The 15,642-nt window shown below is 42.4% G+C and overlaps 1 protein-coding gene across 1 annotated transcript; it reads left to right on the top strand.

Moving 5' to 3' along the window:
* The first annotated feature begins 3,711 nt into the window (after positions 1 to 3,711).
* LOC135573267 (general transcription factor II-I repeat domain-containing protein 2-like) lies at positions 3,712 to 6,295 on the top strand. The gene is made up of 2 exons (XM_065022122.1): positions 3,712 to 5,673; positions 5,854 to 6,295. Exon 1 carries the CDS (start codon positions 3,864 to 3,866, stop codon positions 5,658 to 5,660), a length of 1,797 nt encoding a protein of 598 aa, XP_064878194.1. The 5' UTR covers positions 3,712 to 3,863; the 3' UTR covers positions 5,661 to 5,673; positions 5,854 to 6,295.
* Positions 6,296 to 15,642: the final 9,347 nt, after the last annotated feature.

The raw sequence follows: 15,642 nt of genomic DNA, 5'->3' as shown, positions 1-15,642 counted from the left end.
GATAATATTGTATAATGATTTTTTTTAAGTAAATATATCTATACATACATATATATACATATACACACAGTGCCTATGGAAAGTATTTAGACCCTTTGACTTTTTCAAAAATAAATTACATTACCACCTTATTCTAAAATGGATTAAACATTTTTTCTTCACATCTTCAGCAATAAACAAACAATACCCCATAATGACGAATTGAAAACAGGTATTTAGACATTTTTGCATATATATTAAAAATAAACTGAAATACCTTATTTACGTAAGTATTCAAACCCTTTGCAATGAGACTCGAAATTGAGCTCAGGTGCATCCCGTTTCCAATGATCATCTTCTTCGAGAAGTTTCTATAACTTGATTTGAGGCCACTTGTGGTAAATTCAATTGATTGGACATGATTTGGAAAGGCACACACCTGTCTGTATAAGGTCCCACTGTTGACAGCGCATGTCAGAACAAAAACCAAGCCATGAGGTCGAAGAGCTCCGAGACTGGATTCTGTTGAGGCACAGATCTGGGGAAGGTCCCCAAGAACACAGTGGCCTCCATCATTCATAAATGGAAGAAGTTTGGAACCACCAAGACTCTTCCTAGATCTGGCCGCCCGGCCAAACTGAGAAATTGGGGGAGAAGGGCCATGGTCAGGGAGTTGACCAAGAACCTGATGGTCACTCTGACAGAGTTCTAGAGTTCCTCTGTGGAGATGGGGAAACCTTCCAGAAGGACAACCATCTCAGCAGCACTCCACCAATCAGGCTTTTATGGTAGTGGCCAGACGGAAGCCATTCTTCAGTAAAAGGCACATGACAGCCCGCTTGGAGTTTGCCAAAAGGCACCTAAAGACTCTCAGACCATGAGAAACAAGATCCTCTGGTCTGATGAAACCAAGATTGAACTCTTTGGCCTGAATGCCAAGCGTCACGTCTGGAGGAAACCTGACACCATCCCTACGATGAAGCATGGTGGTGGCAGCATCATGTTGTGGAGATGTTTTTCAGCGTCAACGACTGGGAGATTGAAAGATGGCGCCTGGAGAGGAAGGCTGCCGTTTTATTGGCTCTTAACCAACCATGCTATTTTGTTTTGTTTTTTTCACATTGTTTGTAACTTATTTTGTACATAATGTTGCTGCTACTGTCTCTGTTGTGGGATTATTCAGTCAATAATATTGCTCAAATACCGGAGCCAGTGAGTTCAATAAGACTTTATTACAAAGTAATATAAGCCGAGCTGGTTCATGAAGCAACTACTTTCCAGTCTTGGCACATACTTCTTATACATTATTCACACCCATAGTAACTCCTCTTAATGACTCATCCCCTCTGGAATTTAGTCAACATTATCTTATTGTCTTGCACTAATTTTAGTTTGGATTCATATTAGGGCATGGAAACTGTAGAGCCACACCAATAGTTAAAAAATACAGACATGTACTCGCCTTAAGACAGTAGGACCACAGCAACAGTCCTTGGCACTTTACAGAAATAACCTTCATACTGCTAACTCCTCTGAAACGGACAGCCATGCTCTGGAAAAGAGGTGTAACCATAGCAACAGTACATATTAGGCCATAACACAGTTACAGGAATAACCAGTCGTTTCCACTCCCCAGACAGGTGTATGTCTAATGGTGTCTAATGACCCAGAGCACTTATGGAGAGCACTAGTTTTGCTGACTATCCTGAAATTTATAATGGCCACACATGTTCTGGAAAATTCTCAATATCTCTCATGACTGAAAAGAACTTCTGGACATCAGAACAGCGATTACTCGAATTGGACAAATCATTTTTATTTAATGAGTCGGACGGGAAGCATATACTCCAAACATCCGAACAGGCCCTCATCCCCGTCATTCGCTGGAGAAAGAAACAGAGATTTTGCGGAAAGAGATCAGGGTGCTTTGTGAGGATCAGGTGATGAATGGCTAATCTGCCTTTGCCATCCATACTGTTAGCTAACGTTCAATCACTGGAAAATAAATACCAACGGGACATTAAAAACTGTGGTATCTTATATTTCACTGAGTTGTGGCTGAACGAGGACATTAATAACATACAGCTGGCGGGTTATAAACTCTATCGGCAGGATAGATCAGCAGCCTCTGGTAAGACACGGGGCGGCAGCCTTTTTCTATTTGTAAACAACAGCTGTTACACAATATCTAAGGAAGTCTTGAGGTTTTGCTCGCCTGAGGTAGAATATCTCATGATAAGCTGTAGACCACACTATATACCTAGAGAGTTTTCATCTGTAGTAGCTGTCCACATACCACCACAGAGCGATGCTGGCACTAAAACCACACTCAATGAGCTGTAGACCGCCATAAGCAAACAGGAAAACGTTCATCCAGAAGCGTCGCTCCTGGTGGCCGGGGACTTTAATGCTGGGACACTTAAATCTGTTTTTCCTCATTTCTATCAGCATGTTAAATGTGCAACCAGAGGGGAAAAAAACTCTAGACCACCTTTACTCCACACACAGAGACGCCTACAACAGTCTCCCTCGCCCTCCATTTGGCAAATCTGACCATAATTCTATCCTCCTTACAAGCAGAAATTAAAGCAGGAAGCACCAGTGACTCGGTCTATAAAAAAGTGGTCAGATGAAGCAGATGCTTAACTACAGGACTGTTTTGCTAGCACAGACTGGAACATGTTCCTGGATTCTTCCGATGATATTGAGGAGTACACCACCTCAGTCACTGGCTTCATCAATAAGTGCATCGATGACATCATCCCCACAGTGACTCTATGTACATACTAGAGGTCGACCGATTAATCGGAATGGCCAATTAATTAGGGCCGATTTCAAGTTTTCATAACAATCGGAAATCAACATTTTTGGGCGCCGATTTCCGATTATTATTTTTTTAAATGTTTTTTTTTATACCTTTTATTTAACTAGGCAAGTCAGTTAAGAACACATTCTTATTTTCAATGACGGCCTAGGAACGGTGGGATTACTGCCTTGTTCAGGGGCAGAACGACATATTTTCACCTTGTCAACTCAGGGGTTTCAATCTTGCAACCGCACAGTTAACTAGTCCAACGCTCTAACCATTGCACTCCATGAGTAGCCTGCCTGTTACGCGAATGCAGTAGAAGCCAAGGTAAATTGCTAGCTAGCATTAAACTTAACTTATCAAAAACAATCAATCATAATTACTAGTTATAACTACTAATCAAGTTTAGCAGGCAATATTAACCAGGTGAAATTGGGTCATTTCTCTTGCGTTCATTGCACGCAGAGTCAGGGTATATGCAACAGTTTGGGCTGCCTGGCTCATTGCGAACTAATTTGCCAGAATTTTACGTAATTATGACATACATTGAAGGTTGTGCAATGTAACAAGAATATTTAGACTTAGGGATGCCACCCGTTAGATAAAATACAGAACGGTTCCGTATTTCACTGAAATAATAAACGTTTTGTTTTCGAAATGATAGTTTCCGGATTCGATCATATTAATGACCAAAGGCTCGTATTTCTGTGTGCGCTAATACTGTTTCAAACGTCACTTGCTTTTAGATTTGGAGTAGTTATTCCCCTTGTTCTGCAAGGGCCGCGGCTTTTGTGGACGATGGGTAACGATGCTTCGAGTGTGGCTGTTGTCGATGTGTTCCTGGTTCGAGCCCAGGTAGGGGCGAGGAGGGGGACGGAAGCTATACTGTTACACTGGCAATACTATAGTGCCTATAACAGTGGTCACCAAACTACGGCCCGCGGGCCGGATACGGCCCGTCAGCACATTTGGCCCGGCCCTCTGAACAATACCAGAGACGCTATCAAATTTTTTTCCTATTTGGCCTCCAGAAAAAAAATCCTAGGCCCGGCCCTGTCAAAGAGAGAACGGAATAATGGCGAAAAGGTTAGGTAAGAGAAAAATTGATTCAGAATGCAGGGTATTTAACCTGCAGTGGACAAACAATTTTTTTTTTGTTCAATGCAAAGAAAAGGCTGTTTGTCTCATCTGTCAAGAGACGGTGGCGGTATTCAAAGAATACAATCTTCGCCGACACTATGAATCCCGTCACAAAGACAAGTACGATAGCTTGCAAGGCCAAATACGAGCAGACAAACTCTCAAAGCTAAAAAGTGGACTACTATCTCAGCAGAATACATTTGTACGCCAAGCTCAGCTGAACCAGGCATCCGTTCGGGCCAGCTTTCGGGTTGCTAAACTGATAGCAAGAAGCGGTAAGCCTTTCACTGACGGAGAGTTTGTTAAGAAATGTATGGATGCTGTCGCGGAGGAGGTGTGTCCCGAGAAGAAAGATGCATTTAATGCCGTAAGTCTGTCGGCGAGTACAATCACCAGACGCGTTGAAGAAATCGGGAGTAATGTATATGCCCAGCTGCAGCAGAAGACGAAAGAATTTGACTTTTTTTCATTAGCACTGGATGAGAGCACGGACGTGCAAGACACAGCGCAACTGCTCATTTTTATTCGTGGAGTTAGCGCAAACTTTGAGATATGCGAGGAGCTGGCAGCCCTCCAAAGTCTCAAAGGGACTACAACGGGAGAGGATATTTTTGACAAAGTGTGCCAAACCATGGAGAAGTTGGACCTGGACTGGTCAAAGCTAGCTAGCATCACGACTGACGGGGCTCCTAGCATGGTGGGCGAAACTCGCGGTCTAATAGGACGCATGAACCGGGAGTTGGAAAAAAGGGGTCTCACCGCCCCACTACGAGTCCACTGCCTAATTCACCAGCAAGCACTGTGCTGCAAAGTGTTGAAGTGGGATTCTGTAATGAAGGTTGTGGTGTCGTGCATAAACTTCATCAGAGCAAAGGGACTGAAACACAGGCAGTTCCAAGAATTCCTGTCTGAACTGGAGTCTACGCACAGAGATGTGCTGTACTACACAGAGGTCAGATGGCTGAGCCGGGGCAGAGTTTTGAGGCGTTTTTACGAGCTGCTACCCGAAATTAACGCATTTCTTCATTTAAAAGACAAAACGGTCCCAGAGCTGATCTGGCACCTCGCATTTTTAACAGACGTGACAGAAATACTTAACAGCCTTAACTTGCAGCTACAAGGCGAGGGGAAACTCATTTGCGACATGTATTCACACATAAAAGCATTTGAGGTGAAATTAGCGCTGCTTTTGGAACAAGTGAAAAAGCGCAACTTCGTCCATCTTCCTGCTACCCAAAACCTGTCGACAGAGAACCCAGCGGTCCCGTTCCCAGCTGAAAAGTGCGTGGAAGCACTGGAAATGCTGAAGGCGGAGTTCGGTGTGCGATTCAGTGAACTACATGTTCATGCAAAAGAAATCCGTCTTTTTCAGAACCCCTTTGTTGCCGACATTGATGAAGCCCAGCCTTCATATCAGTTTGAGTTGGCTGAGTTACAGAACTGTGATGTTCTGAAAGACGCATTCAAGCCCAACAGTCTCATTGACTTCTATGCCGCCCTCCCAAACGACACATATCCAAACATCAAAAAACACGCAATGAAAATGTCCACAGTTTTTGGCAGCACGTATATCTGCGAGAAAACCTTTTCTCGCATGAAACTGCTGAAAACCCCGATGAGATCAAGATTGACAGATGAACATTTGCATCAGTGCTTGAGACTGGCTGTAACTAGAATGGAACCTGATATTCAACTTCTCACCAGCCAGATGCAGGCCCACAGTTCACACTGATGAACATACATAGGTAAGCTCACTTTTCTGACTTGAATGAGTCATTCTGAGCATAAACAAATATAATCATAATAAAATCTACTGGGATAAAATCCATCTTTACAACCATACTGGTAGTGAAATGTATTGTGCTGTGTAGGTGCTGTATCACTTAGTTCAGTTTCTCAACCTGCTTCTTTTGTGGTTTTCACAGGGAAGTTGATGAGAGAGAGCTGCAAACAGCGGTGTCTACAAGCCTACTGGAACCTACAAAAGGATTATAAGGAAGGAACACAAGAACTTTAAGAGACTGCTCATATGTGTCAGAGAGATTCTGCTCTGACAACTGAGCTGAACTTTTATCTGTTAAGATTGTGCATGGCACGACAGAAAGTTAATGTTCCATGGCTTTTTTTTCTATGAAGAACCCAGAGAGAGTTATTTAGTTATTATTTATTTCCTGTTTTTTCTGTGAAGAACTCAGAGAGGGTTATTTAGTTATTATTTATTTCATTAATAGTGTTATTATTTGTTTCCTGACTTTTTTTCTGTAAAGAACCTGGAAAGGGTTATTTGGTTATGTGTGGCTTTCTGGAAAACAATAAATTTTTTAAGTTCCCCTACGATCGTCACACTTTTTCTGTTACAAACTGACACCGGCCCCCCATCAGAGAAGGGAAAAGTTATGTGGCCCTCACAGGAAAAAGTTTGGGGACCCCTGGCCTATAAGAACATCCAATAGTCAAATTTATATGAAATACAAATGGTATAGAGAGAAATAGTCCTATAAATACTATATTAACTACAACCTAAAACCTCTTACCTTGGAATATTGAAGTCTCATGATAAAAGCAACCACCAACTTTCATATGTTCTCATGTTATGAGCAAGGAACTTGCTAAACGTTAGCCTTTTTACATGGCACATATTTTACATGGCACATATTACTTTCTTCTCCAACACTTTGTTTTGCATTATTTAAACCAAATTGAACATGTTTCATTATTTATTTGAGGCTAAATTGATTTTATTTATGTTTTATATTAAGTTAAAATAAGTGTTCATTCAGTATTGTTGTAATTGTCATTATTACAAATAAATAAATCGTCCGATTAATCGGTATCGCCTTTTTTGGTCCACCAATAATTGGTATCGGCGTTGTCGGTCGACCTCTAGTACATACCCCAACCAGAAGCCATGGATTACAGGCAACATTTGCACTGAGCTAAAGGGTAGAGCCGACGCTTTCAAGGAGCGGGACTCTAACCCGGAAGCTTATAAGAAATCCCGCTATGCCCTCCGACAAACCATCAAACAGGTAAAGAGTCAATACAGGACTAAGATTTAAACGTACTTGTCAAGACCCGGTTAAGAACTCGGGTCTCCGGTGTGAGAAACTTAGTAAACTGAGCCACTAATAGTCGGCAGAACCCAGAAGATGAGACAGACACAGTAGTACTTGAGACGGTGTTTTAATAAAGTAAAAAGGAAGGTTCTTCAGGCAAAAATATAAATCCACAACGTCAAAAGTAATTCCACAAGAAAAAGGTAATCCTCCAAGTCAAAAGGTAAATCCACAAGGTGGTAGGTACAGCAGAAAAATGCCTCAAAAGATAATCAAAAATAAATAAATGAGAACAAAAACAGAGTACCACAAGCGAGTCCAACTGGAGCATCGCTGGGGCTGGGTGCTAACACAGAGCAAAGAACTGAGGAAAACTAAGGGTTTAAATACATTCAAGGGAAACGAGGCACAGGTGCAAATAATAACTGGAAACAAGGGAAAACAAAAGGGTAAAAATTTGGTAGGGCTTGCAAACTATTACAGAATACAAAGGGAAGTACAGCCGAGAGCTGCTCAGTGACACAAGCCTACCAAACTAGCGGAATAACTTCTATGCTCGCATCGAGGCAAGTACTATCCACAGACAGCACTAACTCTGGCTCCTCAACCAACGGTGAGAGTTTTTTCTACAACAGAGGGCAGGGACATTGGGAACAACGTCGAGGCCAACACCCCCAGCATGTAAGAGGGTTCGACACATACGTCGGGGGAAGAAGAAATCCACTACCACCCCGCGACACCTATCAATTGAGATCCAGAACGAGCCCACAGTCCAACAGGAGCTAAATGTCTTCAAATTATCAAGTAAGATCCTGACATCCACTCACCCCAGTGTTCTCAATAAGGGGTTAACATTTGTACCCACTGCATACATTAATGACTTTGATGTCCAGATAGATCTATTCAAGTTTTTCTGTCATCTGAGATTTGCATGAGTTATTTGATAAGAGTGAAACTTACATGACTCCACTTGAAATGTCATCCTCAGTGAGATATACATAGGTCGAGGTATACATAGGTCTACCACGCAATCAATAGACTTACCTGTCCTACCGTGAGTCAATGAGGAGATGGAGCCATTAACCCAGCTGAGGTACCTGAGAACTCTGAGAACTACATTTAGAGAAAAAAGTTAATTTGTACCTCCCACCAAACGCAGGAGGATTGTTGAAAATGATGTAGGTGACTTACTGAAAGACAAACAGAAACACAAATCCTATGATAACCTGAGTAGAGACGAGAGAATGGCTCTTAAGGACTTAAAGTCAGATCCTTCGATTAACATTAAAAAAATGTGACAAAGGAGGAGGAATTTGTATACAAAACAAATATGACTATGTGAATGAATGTCGCCGACAACTATCTAAAGGTGACTTCTATCACAAACTGAATTGTGACCCTACCCTGGAATTCCAGCATAATATCTCATCCACAGTGGAAAGCTGTTGGGAATCAGGACAAATCACTAAATAAGAAGTTGAATTTCTATGTGTGAAATTTCCCAAGATACCAACTTTCTATACAGTCACTAAATTACACAAACAAGTATCTCCTCCTCCAGGTAGACCCATTGTAGCAGCAATCGACTCTGTGACATCAACATTTCTAAATGTGTGGATTACCACATTAAACCGAATTTTGAGAAATTGCCATCTTATGTCAAAGACACTAGTCACATGATATCATTAATAGAAGGCTTAGGAAGGATACCAGAGGGCACCCTGCTGGCCACTTTTGATGTGGAGAGCTTGTACACTAACATCCCACACACTGCAGGCACTACAACACTTCCTTCAGTAGAGAGACTCTACCCTTCCTCCATCCAGTGATTGCATCTTACAACTTACTGAACTGGTATTATCCCATAACTACTTCGTCGTTGAGTCAGACTTTTTCCTTCAAATTTGGGGTGTAGTCATGGGCTCCCCTTTTCCCCCCAACTATGGAAACCTGTATGTGGGACAACTTGAAGAAGCATTCCTTTTTCAAACAGACACACACCCCTTACTTTCTAAAATACTTCTATGGAAGAGATACAGTGGGGCAAAAAAGTATTTAGTCAGCCACCAATTGTGCAAGTTCTCCCACTTAAAAAGATGAGAGAGGCCTGTAATTTTCATCATAGGTACACTTCAACTATGACAGACAAAAGGAGAAAACAAATCGAGAAAATCACATTTTAGGATTTTTTTATTAATTAATTTGCAAATTATGGTGGAAAATAAGTATTTGGTCACCTACAAACAAGCAAGATTTCTGGCGCTCACAGACCTGTAACTTCTTCTTTAAGAGGCTCCTCTGTCCTCCACTCGTTAGCTGTATTAATGGCACCTGTTTGAACTTGTTATCAGTATAAAAGACACCTGTCCACAACCTCAAACAGTCACACTCCAAACTCCACTATGGCCAAGACCAAAGAGCTGTCAAAGGACACCAGAAACAAAATTGTAGACCTGCACCAGGCTGGGAAGACTGAATCTGCAAAAGGTAAGCAGCTTGGTTTGAAGAAATCAACTGCGGGAGCAATTATTAGGAAATGGAAGACATACAAGACCACTGATAATCTCCCTCGATCTGGGGCTCCACGCAAGATCTCACCCCGTGGGGTCAAAATGATCACAAGAACGGTGAGCAAAAATCCCAGAACCACACGGGGGGACCTAGTGAATGACCTGCAGAGAGCTGGGACCAAAGTAACAAAGCCTACCATCAGTAACACACTACGCCGCCAGGGACTCAAATCCTGCAGTGCCAGATGTGTCCCCCTGCTTAAGCCAGTACATGTCCAGGCCCGTCTGAAGTTTGCTAGAGAGCATTTGGATGATTTGGAGAATATCATATGGTCAGATGAAACCAAAATATAACTTTTTGGTAAAAACTCAACTCGTCGTGTTTGGAGGACAAAGAATGCTGAGTTGCATCCAAAGAACACCATACCTACTGTGAAGCATGGGGGTGGAAACATCATGCTTTGGGGCTGTTTTTCTGCAAAGGGACCAGGATGACTGATCCGTGTAAAGGAAAGAATGAATGGGGCCATGTATCGTGAGATTTTGAGTGAAAACCTCCTTCCATCAGCAAGGGCATTGAAGATGAAACGTGACTGGGTCTTTCAGCATGACAATGATCCCGAACACACCGCCCGGGCAACGAAGGAGTGGCTTCGTAAGAAGCATTTCAAGGTCCTGGAGTGGCCTAGCCAGTCTCCAGATCTCCACCCCATAGAAAATCTTTGGAGGGAGTTGAAAGTCCGTGTTGCCCAGCAACAGCCCCAAAACATCACAGTTCTAGAGGAGATCTGCATGGAGGAATGGGCCAAAATACCAGCAACAGTGTGTGAAAACCTTGTGAAGACTTACAGAAAACGTTTGACCTCTGTCATTGCCAATAAAGGATATATAACAAAGTATTGAGATAAACTTTTGTTATTGACCAAATACTTATTTTCCACCATAATTTGCAAATAAATTCATTAAAAATCCTACAATGTGATTTTCTGGATTTTTTCCCCTCATTTTGTCTGTCATAGTGGAAGTGTACCTATTATGAAAATTACAGGCCTCTCTCATCTTTTTAAGTGGGAGGACTTGCACAATTGGTGGCTGACCAAATAGTTTTTTGCCCCACTGTACATAGATGATGTCTTTGTGCTCTGGGAAGGAAGTCAGCAGGAACTAAATGAATTCCAAACTCTACTAAATGAGAGCTCTGAATATCTCAAATTCACCATGCAGACTGATGAGAGAAAAATAAACTACCTGGATTTATAGACTATCAAAGAGAATGATGCATTACACACAGACTTATACACAAAGCCCACAGACCACAATACCTTGCTATGTGCGGATAGTATGCATCCCCTTCCCCTCAAGAATGGTCTACCATATAGCCAGTTATGCAGGGTTAAATTAATCTGTGGCCACCGGTCAGATTTTGACAGCAATGCTAAAAAAAATGACAGATAAATTCAAAATGAGAGGCTACAAGGACAAAAGTATTGATTCTGCAATGATGAAAACATCTCAAAAACAAAGAGTGGAATTACTAACAACTCAACCAAAGAAGAAAAACAATGCAACCGTCATTTGTGTTAAGTACACCAAGGGTTCGGAGAAAATGAAAGCACTGGCATATTCTGCAATCAGACAAAACAAAATCATGCGCACAGTGTAATAGCACCAAATAAACATCTTTCTTTAGACACCCACATGCAGGTCGAACGATCCCTGTGAGGGGTATCATCTCATCAAGGGAGTGATCTATCTCATCACCTGTTCATGTGGAAAAGCCTATGTAGGACAAATGGAAAGACAATTAAAACAATGCATAGCTGAACACAGCAGCACAATCAGGTGTAAGTACATTGACTATCCAGTAGCAGCTCACTTTGTTGAAGCTAACCATCCCATCTCCTCCCTCAAATACACAGGCATTGAGCATGTTGCACTACCAATGAGAGGAGGTAACATTGAGATCCTACTACTACAAAGAGAGGTTTACTGGATATCCTATCTAAAAACATTGACCCCTAATGGTCTGAATATTGACTTTGATCTCAGGCCCTTATGAACACTCTTTCCATTATGAACAAGTCTTATAAATTGAAAAATTATTTTTTACAGATTATTAGAATACACCTAATATGTTCCCCCTGTTGATGATGTTCATTATATATTAATGGTTGAACCAATATTACATGTAACAAAAATGAAATACGAAAATATGTCAAATTCAATTAAACAATGTATGTTGATGCTAATATGATGTGCAATATTCCATTATGTTTCTATATGATAACAATAGCGTAATAATTGTAATATTCCATATACTCTTTTTTAATTAACTTAATCAGTATGACACACCCCTCACCACTGTCATTGGTTACACTAATTGCACTGTTTGTCTACATAACCTGGTTCAAGTATTTATGACATTAACCTGAGGAAGGCACAGTGATGCCGAAACATTGTTAAATACCCATTAAATTGCTGGGAGATTATACATGGAGTGTGCGACTTTATTTTGATAGTTTATAGCTTCGAGGCAAGTAACACTGAAACATGCATGAGAGCACCAGCTGTTCCAGACGACTGTGTGATCATGCTCTTCGCAGCCGATGTGAGTAAGACCTTTAAACAGGTCAACATTCACAAGCCGCAGGGCCAGACGGATTACCAGGAGGTGTACTCCGAGCATGCGCTGACCAACTGGCAAGTGTCTTCACTGACATTTTCAACCTCTCCCTGTCTGAGTCTGTAATACCAACATGTTTTAAGCAGACCACCATAGTCGCTGTGCCCAAGAACACTAAGATAACCTACCTAAATGACTACCACTCACATCTGTAGCCATGAAATGCTTTGAAAGGCTGGTCATGGCTAACACCATTATCCCAGAAACCCTAGACCCACTTCAATTTGCATACCGCCCCAACAGATCCACAGATGATGCAATCTCTATTGCACCCCACATTGCCATTTCACACCTGGACAAAAGGAACAGCTATGTGAGAATTATATTCATTGACTACAGCTTGTAATGATGGGGTGGTGAGTCGGAAGCAGGTGCAACATTTTAATAAATCAACAAAACCAAGAACACGACCCTAACTTAAGGCAGTACGCTGAGACACAAGAACAATACCAACTGGTGAGTGAACCTGGGAGAGTGACATATAAAGGGAAGGAAATGATGAAGGTAATGGGGTCCAGGGTTGAATCATAATGATTCACAGGTGCGCGTAATGATGAGTGCCAGGTGTGCGTTATGATGAACCCAGGACGACGTCGTATGCCGGAGGGGAGAAGCAGCAGCAGACGTGTCACAGCTCAGCAATTAACAGCATTGTGCCCTCAAAGCTAATCACTAAGCTAAGGACCTAGGACTAAACACCTCCCTCTGCAACTGGACTTCCTGATGGGCCGCCCCCAGGTGGTAAGGGTAGGTAACAACACATCCGCCACACTGAACCACAACACGGGGGCCCCTCAGGGCTGCGTGCACAGTCTCCTACAGTACTCCCTGTTCACTGATGACTGGACTGCCAGGTACGACTCCAACACCATCATTAAGTTTGCCAATGACATAACAGTGGTAGGCCTGATCACCGACAACAATGAGACAGCCTATAGGGAGGAGGTCAGAGGCCTGACCGTGTGGTGCAAGGACAACAACCTCTCCCTCAACGTGATCAAGACAAAGGAGATGATTGTGGACTATATGCCATCCCATCTGGTTTGCGCTGAGTGGGACTATCATTTGTTTTTCCAACGGGACAATGACCAAAAAAAAACTCCAGGCTGTGTAAAGGATATTTGACCAAGGAGAGTGATGGAATGCTGCATCAGATGACCTGGCCCCCACAACCACCCGACCTCAACCAAATTGAGATGGTTTGGGATGAGTTGGACCGCAGAGTGAAAGAAAAGCAGCCAACAAGTGCACATGTGACTCACCACCTGGATTCAGTCTTACGTAGCAACATTTTTAAAAACATTTCATAAAAGTAGACTCAAAATGGTATATCATACACAGCATTTGAGGGACAATGGGAAAGTAATTCTGCTTTGAAAGTTGATCAACTTGTAAACTCATTTTTGAGAAAATGGCTTTTGAATATTTTGGTATCTAGTGAAGAGCACTTCTTTGTTTACACCCATTCAGCATCATTCACACCCTCTTAAGCTTTAGCATTACCCATCTTGGTTCACTCTCGGGGGGGGCACACTTGATGCTCTGGCCGATGATTTGTTTAACATGAAAACAGCCTAACCAGCTCTGCTGGCAACAATTTCATTACGCTTTTTTGCAGATGTTAACTGACACCGTCCATATGCAACGGGTGTTGTACACACATCAAGTAATGTTAGCTAACGAGCCAGCCAGCTAACGTTAGCTAGTTAAAAAACAATTAATACAGTGCCAACAATGCCACAGTGCTGGGAGCTAACCAACCAGGTTCAATGTTAGCTTGCTAATATTAGGCTTGAACCAGAAACGCAAACAGCCCCGGGATACAAATAATAACATCAACTATGGAGCCAGCCGGCTAACGTTAGCAAACTAGCTAACAGTACACTTTAGCTTAAAATATATAGCTAGCTAGGAAAACAAGATTTAAGATCACACACATCACGTAACATTACCTAATGAGCCAGCCAGCAAATGTTAGCTAGTTAAACAACAATGAACACAATGCAAAATCATGTTGTTTACTACCCTGCATGAATATGGCTCTGGGATACAAATAATAATGTCAGCTAGGGAACCAGCCAGTTAACATTAGCTGGCTAGCTAACAGTACACTTTAGCTTGAAACCACTTCCTGTCAAAATTAGAAAAGTGTCAAATCTAAAAATGTAGCTTGCTAACGCGAGACTATCTTACCTGTATGCATCATCCTGGAAGGAGAGTTTACAGTCTAACCAGACACCTAGGTATTTGTAGTTGTCCACATATTCTAAGTCAGAACAGTCCATAGTAGTGATGCTAGACAGGCGGGCAGGTGCGGGCAGCGATCAGTTGAAGAGCATGCATTTAGTTTTACTTGCATTTAAGAGCAGTTGGAGGCCACGGAAGGAGAGCTGTACGGCATTGAAGCTCGTCTGGAGCTTAGTTAACACAATGTCCAAAGAAGGGCCAGAGGTATACAGAATGGTGTTGTCTGCGTAGAGGTGGATCAGAGAATCACCAGCAGCAAGAGCGACATCATTGATGTATACAGAGAAGAATCGGCCCGAGAATTGAACCCTGTGTCACCCCCATAGAGACAGCCAGAGGTCCGGACCTCAGGCCCTCCGATTTGACACACTGAACTCTATCAGATAAGTAGTTGGTGAACCAGGCGAGGCAATCATTTGAGAACCAAGGCTGTTGAGTCTGCCGATAAGAATGTGGTGATTGAGAGAGTCGAAAGCCTTGGACAGGTCTATGAATCCGGCTGCACAGTAATGTCTCTTATTGATGGCGGTTATGATATTGTTTAGGACCTTGAGCGTGGCTGAGGTGCACCCATGACCAGCTCTGAAATCAGTATGCATAGCGGAGAAGGTACGGTGGGATTCGAAATGGTCTGTGATCTGTTTGTTAACTTGGCTTTCGAAGACCTTAGAAAGGCAGGGTAGGATAGATATAGGTCTGTAGCAGTCTATAGCAGTCTATGGGAATCTCAGACGATAAGAAAGAGGTTGAACAGGCTAGTAATAGGGGTTACAACAATTTCGGCAGATAATTATAGAAAGAGAGGGTCCAGATTGTCTAGCCCAGCTGATTTGTAGGGGTCCAGATTGTGCAGCTCTTTCAGAACATCAGCTATCTGGATTTGGGTGAAGGAGAAATGGGGAGGCTTGGGCGAGTTGCTGTGAGGGGTGGAGGGCTGTTGATCTGGGTAGGGGTAGCCAGGTGGAAAGCATGGCCAGCTGTAGAAAAATGCTTATTGAAATGATCAATTATAGTGGATGTATCGTTGGTGACAGTGTTTCCTAGTCTCAGTGCAGTGGGCAGCTGGGAGGAGGGGCTCTTATTCTCCATGGATTTAGTGTCCCATAACTTTTTAGTTTCTGTTTGAAAAAGCTAGCCTTAGCTTTCCTAATTGCCTGTGTTACAACAGAATGGATTTAACTTTAAAGGGCAGGTGCTTTGATTGTCAGTTTCGTTTAT

The sequence above is a fragment of the Oncorhynchus nerka genome, linkage group LG9a (genome assembly GCF_034236695.1).
Source record: "Oncorhynchus nerka isolate Pitt River linkage group LG9a, Oner_Uvic_2.0, whole genome shotgun sequence".
Classification (NCBI taxonomy): domain Eukaryota; kingdom Metazoa; phylum Chordata; class Actinopteri; order Salmoniformes; family Salmonidae; genus Oncorhynchus; species Oncorhynchus nerka.
This window is presented reverse-complemented; position numbering and strand designations above follow the sequence as displayed.